General features: G+C 54.1%; 1 protein-coding gene across 3 annotated transcripts in view; it reads left to right on the forward strand.

Annotated features, from left to right (window-relative positions):
- The window catches only part of PLVAP (plasmalemma vesicle associated protein), a 12,323-nt gene extending 2,655 nt beyond the window's left edge, over positions 1–9,668 (forward strand). Inside the window, exons 2-7 of one of the 3 annotated variants that reach the window (XM_034997035.1) lie at positions 1,381–1,477; positions 1,577–2,289; positions 4,108–4,165; positions 4,315–4,396; positions 8,836–8,925; positions 9,022–9,668. In XM_034997035.1, the coding sequence (XP_034852926.1) occupies positions 1,381–1,477; positions 1,577–2,289; positions 4,108–4,165; positions 4,315–4,396; positions 8,836–8,884 (999 nt within the window). In that variant the 3' untranslated portion in view covers positions 8,885–8,925; positions 9,022–9,668. Of the gene's footprint in view, positions 1–1,380; positions 1,478–1,576; positions 2,290–4,107; positions 4,166–4,314; positions 4,397–7,666; positions 7,713–8,835; positions 8,926–9,021 lie in introns of those variants that run through there. The other 2 variants (XM_034997037.1, XM_034997036.1) reach the window with 2 other exon arrangements.
- Positions 9,669–13,594: the final 3,926 nt, after the last annotated feature.

Here is a 13,594-nt window from a genome sequence, read left to right on the forward strand (position 1 = left end):
AAAGAAAGAAAGAAAGAAAGAAAGAAAGAAAGAAAGAAAGAAAGAAACCATTGCCAAATTCAAGGTCATGCAGAGTTAATACCTATGTTTTCTTCTAAAGAGTTTTATAGTTTTAGTTCTTATATTTGGGTCATTGAGCCATTTTGAGTTAATTTTTGTATATGGTGTGAGGTAGGGTCCAAATTCATTCCTTAACATGTGGAGATCCAGCTATGCCAGCACCATTTGTTGAAAAGACTCTTTTTTCCCCATGGAATGATTTTGCCACCTCTATTAATTTTCCAGGGCTGCCTTATTAACAAAGTACCACAAATTAGGTAGCTTAAACAATAGAAATTTATTTTTGCACATATGTGAGGTCAAGATGCAAGTTCCTCTGGAGTGTTAGGAGAGAGGAATCTGTTCCAGGCCTCTCTCCTTGCCTTGTAGATCTTCTCACTGTGTCTTCACATCATCTTCCCTCTGTGCACTTCTGGGTGTCCAGATGTCCTCTTATAAGGACACCAGTCCTTATATTGGATTAGGGCCCACCCTAATAACCTCATGTTAACTTAATCACATCTTTGAAGATGCTATCTCCAAATACAGTCACGTTCTGAGGTACTGGGGGTTAGGACTTCCATTTATAAATGGGGGGGGGCACAATTCAGTTCCTAACAGCATCCTCAACAAAAAGTAGTTGGCCAGGGCACCTGAGTGGCTCAGTCGGTTAAGCATCTGCCTTCAGCTCAGGTCATGATCCCAGGGTCTTGGGATCGAGCCCCACATCGGACTCCTTGCTCAGTGGAGAGCCTGCTTCTCCCTCTCCCTCTGCCCTTCCCCCTGCTTGTGCCCTCTCTCTCTTTCTGTCAAATAAATAAATAAAATCTTAAAAAAAAAAAAAGAATTGGCCATAAATGTGAATTAATGTTTTCAAGGTTCATTCGAATTATAGCATGTATCCGTGCTTCATCCTTTTTTATTGCCAAATAGTATTTTTTTAAAGATTTTATTTATTTTTATTTGAGAGAGAGAGAATGAGAGAGAGGGAGTACATGAGAGGTGGGAGGGTCAGAGGGAGAAGCAGACTCCCTGCCGAGCCGGGAGCCGGATGCAGGACTCGATCCCGGGACTCCAGGATCATGACCTGAGCCGAAGGCAGTCGCTTAACCAACTGAGCCACCCAGGCGCCCTTTATTGCCAAATAGTATTAACTGTAACAACTTTTAAGGATCCATCCAGCATCCCCTCTATAGGAGCCATGCCCTTGTGAACTGGGCCAACCCAGGTCACCCGGGTATGGAATCTGGGGCCCCAAGCCCAGAGCGTCTGGGCAAACCAGGAGCAAGGGGACCCACGGGGGTTGGACTGTGAGCTCTGTCCTGTGTCCTGTCCGGTTAGGTGAGCTACATGAACAACCAGCAGTACATGGCGGCCATCATCTTGAGCGAGAAGCAATGCCAAGAACAACTCAAGGGGACTAACAAGAGCTGCAATGGTGAGTGGTCGGGGCAGTGGGGAGCCAGGGTGGTAGACTCCCTGCCCAGTCTCTTGGCAACCCCCAACCTTCCTGAGATGTATTATCGTGTCCCTGTAGCCTTGCTCCTCATGCTGAACCAGAAGGCCAAGATGCTGGAGATGGAGGTGGCAAAGGAGAAGGAAGTGTGCACCAGAGACAAGGAGGGGCTGGTGCTGAACAAGCGAGTGGTGGAGGAGCAGCTGATGGAGTGCAGCAAGGCCCGGGAGCAGCTGCTGCAGGAGCGACAGCTGGCTGAGGACCGCCTGCAGAAGGTGCAGGCCCTCTGCCTCCCGCTGGACAAGGACAAGTTTGAGACGGAGCTGCGCAGCCTCTGGAGGGACTCCATTGTCCCACGCACCCTGGACACGATGGGCTATAATCTGTACCATCCTCTAGGCGTGGACTTACCCTCCATCCGAAGAATCTGCGACCACATGCCCACCCTCATGGCCACCAAGGTGGAGGAGCTAGCCCGGAGCCTGCGGGCCGGCATAGAGCGCGTGGCCCGCGAGAACTCGGACATCCAGCGCCAGAAGCTAGAGGTCGAGAAGGGCCTGCGGGCCAGTCAGGAGGCCAAGGAGAAGGTGGAGAAGGAGGCCCAGGCCCGGGAGGCCAAGCTCCAGTCCGAATGTGCCCGGCAGACACAGCTAGCCCTGGAGGAGAAGGCAGCACTGCGGAAGGAGCGAGACAGCCTGGCGAAGGAGCTGGAGGAGAAGAAGCGGGAGGCAGAGCAGCTCAAAATGCAACTGGCCGTCAGCAACTCTGCCCTGGACACCTGCATCAAGGCCAAGGTGGGCTAGAGGGCCCTGGATTCAGGTTGCATTGGGGTCCGGTCTGGGGGCCATGTTGGTGGTGATGTCTAATGGGTTTGAGGTGAGCTTCCCAGTCTGGGTCTGGTTAGTTAACTCACTTGAGAGTGTCACTGACATAGGATTGGGGTGGAGTTTGGAAGGACATGGAGAAAGGATTAAGGATTGGGATTGAGTTTAGGGTGGCTGGTGGGCCTCAAAATTGGTTCAGGGTGGGACGCCTGGGGGCTCAGTCGGTTAGGCGTCTGCCTTCGGCTCAGGTCATGATCCCGAGGTCCTGGGATCGAGTCCCGCGTCGGGCTCCTTGCTCAGCGGGGAGCCTGCTTCTCCCTCTGCCTACCACTCCCCCTGCTTGTGCTCCCTCTCTCTCTCTCTGACAAATAAATAAATAAAATCTTTACCAAAAAAAAAAAATGGGTTCAGTGTGAGGACGGAGGATTCCTGGAGGGTTGGTGTCAGGGATGGGATGTGTCTGAGTTGAAGGATCAGGGGCCATGGGTGGGGTTGGCAGTTAGACTGAAGTTTAAGGCTAGAGGAAGGCTTGATGTGGAGCAGAGCTTGTGTTTGGGTTAAAGTGAGTTCTTAGTGACCGCTGTGTTTAGAGTTGGTTTGAGTTAAAGTTAGGGTTCCATCAAAGATTACATTAGTCTTAGAATTGGGGTTGTGCTGAGTTTGGATTGTGGGGAGAGGTTGAAAGTTAGGTCAGGGGTCACATGCAGGGCAGCCTGGCAAGTCTAGCACTGGGTGTAAGATGTCAGTGGCTTGGATTCGGTTGCATGGAGGCACCAATCCTGGAGTTGAAGCTCAGGTGAGTGTAGGTGGCTGGTGGGTCTAGAGATGATTAGAGGTTTGGGGCCAAGGGTAGACTTAGGATTTCATGGGCATTAGGATTGGGATTGTTGTTGACCGTGGGTTAGGAGTTGAAATTGGTTTGGGTTTAGGATGGTTGACTGAAGGTTGAATTGGGTTGGCATCGGGATATATTTGAAATGAAAGATTGGGTGACCCTGAGTTAGGGTAGGGAGACCTGGGGAGGGGTGAGGGTCAGGGCTGGGTGCAGAGTAGAAACTGCACAGATGCTAATCTTGGGGTACAATTCTTCCATTTGAGGTAGAGGCTAGGGTTTAAGGTTGAGTTGGGCTGAGTGTGTATTGGGAAAAAGTTTATGGGTGGCGGTGGTGGAGACCAGGGCTGGGCTGGGGGGAGGGGGTTGGGGGTGGATTTTTCATAGCAGCCAGGTCTAAGGAATGGGTTGGGATCAGAGTTAAATGTAAAGTTATGGTCAGATCAGGTTTGTCATTAGGATTGGGTTTAGGTCAGGGTTTGATTCTAAGGAAAGTTCTGTTTTCATGTTGGGATTGGATTTTAGGTGATTGAGTTTAGAACTGGCTTTGGATTTCAGGCTCAGGGTTGTTGGAGGGAAGGCAGTGGATTTACAGAGTGGGTCGGCTTCAGCCCAGAGTGGGGCCAGGTTCGGTGTTGGGTGGATGGACTCACTTGGGGTCATGGATTGGGATCGGGTTGGAACTAAGATTGTAGGGGAGACTGAGGTAGGCCACTGCAGGGTCTCTGGGGGGGCTTCCAAGGAAAGCCAGTCCTTGGAGTCCCCAGTTCTTTGAGGGCAGGTGCGTGCAGGTGATTGTACATCCATTAATGTGGGTTATTTCCCCGATATGTTTCCTCGCCCTGGAAGGAACTCAGACCCAGGTATCCAAGGACGTGGAGGAGCAGGAACCTCCCTGGCACTCTGGTTCAGGGGCCCTGGCTTCTGTCAACCTCCCTCCATCTTTCTTCCCACAGTCGCAGCCGATGCCTATACCAAGACCTGTGGGTCCTGTCCCCAACCCCCAGCCCATCGGTGAGTGACAGAAAACAGGGCCAGGAAGGGGTCCGGGGATTGTCTTTCTACTTCTTATCCCACCTCAGCCCTGCTATTGGGGCTGCCAGCCCACCCCTAGCCCAAGGTTGGGGCAGCTGGTTGGAGCTGACCCCTCCCTCTTGCCACAGACCCAGCTGGCCTGGAGGAGTTCAAGAGAAGGATCCTGGAGTCCCAGAGGCCCCCTGCAGGCAATGCTATAGCTCCACCCAGGTAAGGCACTGGGCAGACTGAGATGGTTCAGTCTCAGGGCTTCAGAGGAGGCTGGGAACAGGACTAGGAGTGGAGGGAGGCTCATCTCACACTTGCTGCTTCCTTAATTGAGTGCCTGCTGTAAACCAGGCCCTATGCTGGGTCCTGGGGACCCAGTAGTGACCAAGACCCATGCAGGTCCGTTCATGAAATTCCCTGAGTAGGGGGTGAGAGAAACAATGAAGGAACCATGAAAAGAAAGACCAAGAGCCTACAGTTACTAGGTGCTTACTGTGAATTCAGCACGGTTGCAAGCACTTTGCAAGATCAACTCACTGAATCCTCACAACCCTTATCAGTGGGCAAGCCACTGTCATCACCCGCCACTTTCCAGACCAGGAAAGTGAGGCACAGCGAAGGCGTGCACTGTGCTCCAGGTAACACAGCTGGGGAGTGGCAGAGATGGGGCCTCGAACCCAGGCTCTTGGACTCCAGGCTTCCGTGCAAGAGAGGGCTTCCATGAGGAGGAGGCCTTTGAGCTGGAGGATGGGATTGAGCTGGTCTGGGAAAGGGCAGAAGGTACAGAGCTCCAGGTGACAAGAAGAGCCAGAGTATAGGCTCAGAGGCCAGACTGGGGTGGGATGTGGGGTGGATGGAACTGGGGAAGGGAGGAGGGAGAGCAAAGGTGGAGCCCCTGGACCTCTACCCCCACCCCTCTGAGCCTCTTTTTCTAACCTCTACAAAAACGGAGGTCTCTGAAATCAAGGGCATGGAAACTCTGCTAACAGTAAAGTGCTGTCCACAAGTGCCTAAAGCAAGGGGCTGGGGGTTGCAGCAGGCGCATCAAGGCACCCCTGTGCACACTCAGGTCAGGGCTCCGTGTCTGTACCCCGCCCCCACCCCCGCCACCTCCCAGAGTACAGCCTGTGCATCACAGGGAAGGTGACTCAGGCCATTGCCCCGAGAACATCCTGTTCTCCCTCCCAGGTGGTGGCTCCGCTCCCCGTTCAGGACCACATCGCTGACCAAGGAGTCTGGGATGGGCATTGCCATTCGCAGTTTAGGACCCGGGGCTCCGGGAGACACCGGGGATTTTAAGTCAGATTCCGCTGACCCCACGCCTGTGCCTCCCATGGGCTCTGCCAGCAAGACTGTGGTCAACCTGGTCTCTTTCAGCCTCGGGGTCTATTTCAGCCTGGGGACAAATAGACTTCCAGAGGGCTGTCTTCAAATCCCAGGGGGTCCTCCACATCCAGCTCCATTTCCTCTATGGCTCCTCTTACATAGCCCCTCTGACGGGGAGCTTACCTTCTCCCAGAACTTGTCCCTTCTCCTCTGGATGGCTCTGTCTGGGAGAAATCGCTTAGCCTCAAGCAGCCCCCCGAGAGGGAAGCAAGAGGGTGGAGAGAAGACCCTGCTCCAAGCAAACAGTTTTCCTCTCTCTATCTTGGCCCTAAGCCATCATGGCAAGGAAGGAGGTTCTATTATTATCCCCACTTTTCAGAGGAGGAAACTGAGGCCCCAGGGAAGTGACCAACCTGGGGTCATGCGTCAGTGAGTCAGGGCCAGAGCCAGGCTCCCAGCCCAGACCCGTCCCAGCTGAGAAAGGGAAGCTCTTGACATTGTTTACCCCCAAGACATCCCTCTACAGAGAAAACAATGAGTACTTAAGGCAGGGCCCCTCCCGCTGCCGGGTCTCAGGAAGGGGCTCTGGCTCTCTGAGCTCCAGCCTTGATTCACCTTCCCCCTGAGAAAGGGGCCATCAGCTCTGGCTTGGAGTCCCAGCGAGGCCAGCCCCTTGGTGGGCTAGCCTAGGCAAACCGTAGACTGTGGTGTCACCAACCACATGGGAATTTTAGATGCCTCCGATCAGGGGCCAGGGCCAAGGTCCAGCATCAAATCACTCAGCCCCCCCCGATCGGGAGAGTCTCTTCCTTCTCCACTCTTATTCCTTCTGGGCCTTCACAAAGTCTCCACGGTGCTAACACACTCCCACTTGCAGCTCTCCCTGAGATCCCAAAGCCAGGGTCAACCCCCAGCCCAGCATCAGCTGCGATCCCAAAGCCAAGGCCAACACCCAGCCCAGCATCAGCTGCGATCCCAAAGCCAGGGCCAACCCCCAGCCCAGCATCAGCTGGATGGAAACACAACATCCTGCTTTTTCTGTGGACATTTTCAAGTCATTTTCTCTTGATGGCAAGTGCACTAGTTTTCCTTTTTATCTGATAAGACTGTGTCCTTTGGGTATCCATTTATTTAAGTTAAACACACACGCACAATTGATGTGAAGACAAATAAGGAAATATTGGTTTCAGGGGAAGGTGGCTGGATAAGACAAAAGTTGTGATGCAGTTTTGGAATATAGGTGAGGTTGGGGGGCGGTGAGGTCCTGAGCCGACGGCCAAGAAAGAATTCTTGAGACGTCTTTGGTGCACAATGGTGGTTTTATTAAAACACAGGGACAGGACCCGTGGGCAGAGCGAGCTACTGCACCGGGGTGGTGAGGGGTGGCTGATTATATACTTGGGAGTTGGGGGAGGTCAGGAAAAGGGAGGTTTCAAAAGGATTTTCATAAGCTAAAGAAGACCCTCAGGATCCTGGAGGCCTGGCTATTATCAGGCTAAGATCGGTGTTCCCTCTGGCAAAGCATTAACATTAAGAGAGTTGGGAGCTTCCTGGAAGAAGGTCCCACAGATCCCACCCAGGAGTTGGGGGCCAGGGGGAGGTTGCAGGGTGTCAGCTGGTGCTTTGTCCTCAGCTAGCCTTCTGCTCCCTCAGCAGTGGCAATGTGGAAGGTTGAAGATGGGCAATCCGGCCCTGGCTCTGAGCCAGACACACAACGAGTCTCATTCAAGTTCATTGCCATCACAATTGTGATTCGGTTCGTTTACTCAACCCATGTGTCTTGAGCAGCTGCTGGGGGTTGAGGACACGAGGAGGAATAGGCAGAGAAGCCGGCGCCCTTGTGGGGCTCCCAGTCTAGTGGGGCAGACAGATGCTAAACCAGATGCGTGAGCCCCTTGGCGGTGGGCGAGGCAGAAAAGGGATGAGGCAGTGCAAGGTTAAAATTTTCCACAGGAGGGGCGCCTGGGTGGCTCAGTCGTTAAGCGTCTGCCTTCGGCTCAGGTCCTGATCCCAGGGTCCTGGGGTCGAGCCCCGCATCGGGCTCCCTGCTCCGTGGAGAGCCTGCTTCTCCCTCTCCCACTCCCCCTGCTTGTGTTCCCTCTCTCACTGTGTCTCTCTCTGTCAAATAAATAAATAAAATCTTTAAAAAAAAAAATTTTTCCACAGGAGACCAGGCAGGCTTCTCTGCCCTGCATGAGGTTGATGCTGGGGCAGAGAACTGGAGGAGGTGAGGGAAGAGCCGTGGGGGTGGGGTGTCCCTGGAGGGTGTACCAGGCAGAGAGCACAGCCCATGCCAAGGCCCTGAGACAGGACCAGGCCTGGTGAGGAGGCTGGTGCAGCTCGGGCAGAGCAATCCGGGGGGTGAGTAGGAAGTGAAGGGGGCACGGGGGGTGCAGGTCAGGTAGGGCCTGTGGCTGCAGTGAGAACTTCGGGAGCTTTGGGGACAGCGTGAGCAGGATAGGACATGACTGGCCTCAGGTGTTCAGGGGCACCCTCTAGTCGCTGTTGGGGGGTGAAGGTGGCAGCCAAAGACCAGGGCAAAGGCACCTGCGCTGGTCCAGGCGTGTGATGTTGGGGGCTTAGGAGCCTCGGTCTCTGAGATATGGCCAGGGACCACCCCCCTTGAAGGCTGGTGAGCAGGAGTGGGTGAAGAATGTAGGCCAGGGCTGGCCAGGAGCCGTGAATCCCGGTCAGGCTGGAGCCGGAGGGGGGGGAGCGGGGGGGGCAGAGCCAGCCAAGGAACGTGAAGCTGCTCGGCCCCAGGGAAGAGCCAGGGAAGGAAGGGAGTGGGCCAGCGGAAGCAGGACTTGGCTGAGGCCCCCTCCTCCCCGACCAGGAAACAGCCTCTGAGCCAACCCCTGACCCCTCACGAGAACCTCTGTTAGGCCAAGGAGGGGGAAGGGCAGTCCAGACAGCAGGATGGCTCCTGCAAAGGCAGGGGGGAGGGGTGCAGTGAAGCGATACCTCCTGAAATTTTGAAGGACTTTGGCAGGGTTTGAGTTTCTGATGAGGAGGACTGGTAGGGACAGAGAGGGTGGAGCCTTGAATGCCGGGTAGAAAGGATCTGGCTTTGTGGGCAGGGCACTGGGGAGCCAAGGAGAGTGTGTGAGGAGGGGCAGGCTCCTGGGAAAAACCCTCCTGAGAATGGGTGAGGGGCTAGCCCCAGGGGCAGTTCTGTGGAGACAAAGGCCCTTTCGGAGGGGTGGGGGATACGACAGGGGCCTTGGGGCAAACTCCCAGGATCCCCAGGGCCCTGGAGACCCCAGGTAAAAGGCTGCTGCAGAGGCCTGGAGCACAGAAGGTGGCCTCTCTGACCACTGTCTCTTTATCTGTAGACTGAGGAGGCCCACGTCCCAGTCCCACCCTCAACAAGTAGGAGTCTAATGGGAAGGCTGAACCCCAAAAGAGCCGAAGAGTCCTTGGAGGCAAGAAGGAGCCTGGGGTTGGGGGGCAGCAGGCCCAGGCAAGGTTTGTCCTTCCATCTGTCTGACTATTGTATTACCATGTCCTTCCTGCCCTAGCGGCTGAGGAGGCTCCAGGCCCTGAGGACCCAGGTGTGGCCCCGCCTGGCCGGTCTGCGGACGCACAGCAGCAAGATGCCCACGCGCAGCCTGCAGCCAGGGCCTCGGCCGGCTGAACGCCCGCGCACACGCCAGAGCGGCTGCCCTTGGCCTCCACCCCACGCCCGTCCCTCCCCACACCCCGCGACGCCCTCTGATACTCTCACAGCCCCTCGCCAACAGACATGGCAGTGATGTCCCATCTGGATGCAGTGACGTCACACACACACCTTCTGCCCAGCCCTTGCCCCATGTCGCCCCCTTCCCAGGCGCTCACAGCATCCCCCCATCTGCACACCCCCATGCTCCCGCCACAGCACCCTCCGATTTTCTCGTCTTCCGACTCCTCACCCCCAGTGTGCGGGGCCTAGGGGAAGTGGGGACGGGAAGCCATTAGCCTCCACTCCCCCGCACCCCCCCACCCCTGCGGGAGAGTCTCCAGGCTCCCCTGCCAGGCCGCACCCGGACCCAGAGCAAATGTCCCCCCGTGACCCCATCATAGCCCGCGACCCCGCGACGGCAGCTGCCCCTTGTCCCTCTCCCCCCACACCCAGCCCTGCCTGTGGCCCATATAAATGTTAGTGGCACTAAATAAATATCGAATCCTTTCCACGACTCCAGAGTGATTTTTACTTTGAAAAGTCACCTCCTAGCCATGCCTGAGAAAAGACTCCGCAAGCTAGGATCCCTCCCCCTGTCCCCAGCCTGTCCCCAGTCCAGAAGAGTCTGGGGCGACACCAGCTTCCCTCAAAGCCCTGAAACTGCTTTTTAAATACCTGCTGTTCAGGGTGCCTGGGTGGCTCAGTTGTTAAGCGTCAGGGGCCTGCTTCTCCCTCTCCCTCTGCTTGCCGCTCCCCCTGCTTATTCTCTCTCTCTCTCTCTCTACCACCACCCCCATTAAAAAAATAAATAAAATCTTAAAAAACAAAACACAGTTTCTTAAAAAACAGGTTATCCATCTGTGACTTTCATCTTCCTAAGATTTGCGAAGATTTCCCCCCAGGTACTGAGGCAGGACAGCTAACCCTCTCCAGAGTGGCTCCAGGAACAGTGTCACTAAAGTCTCAGGCCATTTGTTTTGTCTTGTTTTGTTTTGTGGCAAGATGGGATGCCAGAAAGGGCACCAGGGTCCAGTGGGAGTGCTTTAACACACTAATCACTAAATTCGTGGGGAAAACAGGAAAAAGTGCATTAGAGGAATACAGGGAAATCTCATTGTACCCAGTAGACTGGAAAAAAAAAAGTTTAAAAAGCCATAATACCTACTGCTGGTGAAGATGTAGAGAAAGCGCATTTTTCTACAGGACTAGTAGAAATGCAAATCTCATCGTGGCCCTCTGGAAATTAGTTTGGTGATATTTCATTAAAGTAAAGATGTACAAACCCTTTGGCTCAGCAACCCCATTTCTGGGAAACAAAAACTCCAGGAAACAAAGTGGATGGCCATCAGTAGAAAACGGCCTAAAAATTGTGGTCTAGAATCTCAGCTCAGAATGTCATTTGCTTCCTCCACCCCCCACCTCCACCCCCCATCTTCCCCACTGCCCCAGCCTGGATTCCCTCCCAGACCATTCTCCCGGGACCCTAGACGGGGAGGGGATGAGTCACAAGGAGCCAGGGCTGGCAACGCCACGCTTAAGGCAGGCTAGTCAGGAGGGACAAAGGAGCGATATTTCCTGGATACGGAAACCGGGGTGAGAGACGCCTGCTGCAGGAAACACTCGGCTGGGGCCCCGCCAAGCCAGGGCAGAGGGGTCAGCCAGGCCAGGCCGCCCAGACAGGACAGTCTGGAGGCCCCAAGGAAGCGAAGACGTCCCTGACCCTCAGCCTACTGCCTGAGAAGCTGGAGACTTGGAGAGGATGATGACACCAGCCAGTCCCAGCAACCACAGGATGTCTGAGTTTTGGGTTCTGGAGCCAGACATCCCTGAATCCAAATCTTGACTCATTCGGTCTCAGCCTCCATTTTCTCATCTGAGAAATAATCGTTCTAAACTTTCTGGACACATGGGCACGGGTCTGACTTTTTGTTGGTCTCTCCCATCCAGAGTGTCCCAGGATATCATCCCTCCAGCTGGCCCCCACACCCGGCCCTGCTGGTCCAGAGAGATTTTTCCATCATGGGATCTGACCATGTCCCTCTCTGGCTCACACACCCTCCATGGCTCCCCATTACCCTGGGAACAAAGTCCAGTTCCTCAGCTCTGTTGTGTCCCCCTGCCCCCCGCCGCTGCCACCCCCACTTCCAGTGCAGCTCTTGCCTCCAGCTGCCCTGGACCTTTCATTCTCTGGCTAAAGACTATCTCTTAATTTGTGCTCTCAGACTAGAATGCCTTTTTCTTCTCCCTCCAAGTCCTGCCCCCAGATATCCCTCCTCCAGGCAGCCCTCTTGATTGCCCCAGGTATTGTCCTTGCTGCCTCTGGGGCAATCCTCAGCTCCATCCCTCCCTTTATGCAGACCTGACCATGTAGTTCTGACTCCCCCAAGTTAGTGGCTCCCCCGGGGGGCAAGGCAGGGACTGGGTACTTGTCAGGGAGCAATTGGCAGACCACCTCCCTGACCTTGTGGCCCAGCCACTGGGTGAGGTTCTAACTCTTTAGGGATTTCCTGTGACCTCTATAAATAACCCCCATGGCTGCTTCCCACAAACCACCTCACCCTTCTTGGAAAAAAGGGACTGTAGCCAAGGACCTCAGTCCAGCTGTGTGCCAGGGCCCGGGGGAGGCGGGTGGGGCCTAAGCATCCTGCCCCAAGAGTGTCTCTCTCCCCACCCAGACCCTGCTCACCCCTCCTGGGAGCCCTCTGAACCCTCCTGATGTGGAGGACATCTGGACACACAGCCCCGCTAAACCTATGGTATTGCTTCTCTCCTCTGGGCCTGCTTGTATTCCCGAAAAATAGACATAATAGCAATATTCGTGGGCTCAGCTCACTGAGTGACCCTTTCCCTCCCGGAGCTCCCCATGCTGGGACAGCCCTTGCTACTAAACAAGCAAACAAATCAATAGTGACATATTGCAATGAAGTCTGTGAAGACACAGGGTCAGGGGCCCCCTTTGGTTGGGTGGTGGGGGAATTCTTCTGAAAACTCTCTTCATACCCTTTGTTGGCCCTGGCTACCTCCCAGCCTCTGCTCACCAGTGCCCTAAAACCTGAGAGCTTGTATGTTCGATCACTGGAAGTAGGACTCTTTTTCTGATTCTGGAAGGGATCCTGACCCTATTTAAGACTGTTTTTCTGCCTGTGGCAAGGGATTAACCGTTCACCTGCTGCCAGGTGGGCGTGGAAGCCTGGATCCCAGGGTCCTTAGAGGGCGAGAGGGTTGATGGGGGCTTCCAGGACCTTCTTTTGTTAGAGGAGGGCGCCCTCTGCTGGCTCGTCACCAACATATCAGGCCCCTGTGAGTCTCAGAATCCAAGGCCTCACCACTAAATCAAAGGCACACATTCACCCCTATGTTCACAGCAGTATTATCTACAATAGTCAAATCATGGAAGCAGCCCAAGTGCCCGTCAGCAGACGAACGAAGAAGATGTGGTATATATACACAATAGAATATTATTCAGCCACAAAAAGAATGAAATCTTGTCATTTTTGCAATGACATGGATGGAGCTAGAGGGTATTATGCTAAGCGAAATAAGTCAGTCAGAGAAAGACAAATACCATATGATTTCACTCATATGTGGAATTTAAGAAACAAAACAAATGAGCAAAGGAAAAAGAGAGAGAAACCAAGAAACAGACTCTTTTTTTTTTTTAAGATTTTATTTATTTGTCAGAGAGAGAGAGCACAAGCAGGTGGAGGGGCAGAGGGAGAGGGAGAAGCAGACTCCCTGCTGAGCAAGGAACCCAATGCGGGACTCGATCCCAGGACCCCGGAATCATGACCTGAGCCGAAGGCAGTCGCTAAACCAACACACCCAGGCGTCCCCAAGAAACAGACTCAACTATAGAGAACAAACTGCTGGTTACCGGAGGGGAGGTGGGTGGGGGATGGGTGAACCACGTGATGGGGATTAAGGGGTGCACTTGTCATGATGAGCACTGAGTAATGTATAGAAGTGTTGAATCACTATTTTGTGCATCTGAAACTATTATAACACTGTATGTTAACTATACTGGAATTAAAATAAAAAACTTAATGAAAGAAAGTGTCAAAAAAAAGAAAAAGTATCAAAGTCCTATCAGTCAGACCCTCCCTCTCTTCCTCCAGCCATCTCCCTCCTCTCCCCCCCTCACTCACTGCTTCAGCCCTACCAACCACGTCCCTGTTCCTTGAACACACCATGACGCTCCCCCCTCAGGACCTTTGCACATGCTGTGCCCTCTGCCGGGGACACTTTCACCAACCTCCTCCATCTGGTTTCCTTCTCACCATTTGACTTTCAGTACCAATGTCACCTCTGCAAGGCAGCCTGCCCTCATGTCCCTGAGCAGGCAGGTCTCCTCATCATAAGCTCACACAGCAGCCATGAGACTTCACTATAAGGAACTAGGTCTCTAACTTGGGCAGGGGCAGCACCTGTGACAA

The sequence above is a fragment of the Mirounga leonina genome, unplaced genomic scaffold, assembly GCF_011800145.1.
Source record: "Mirounga leonina isolate KUSES-001 unplaced genomic scaffold, KU_Mleo_1.0 Mir_94, whole genome shotgun sequence".
Lineage (NCBI taxonomy): Eukaryota > Metazoa > Chordata > Mammalia > Carnivora > Phocidae > Mirounga > Mirounga leonina.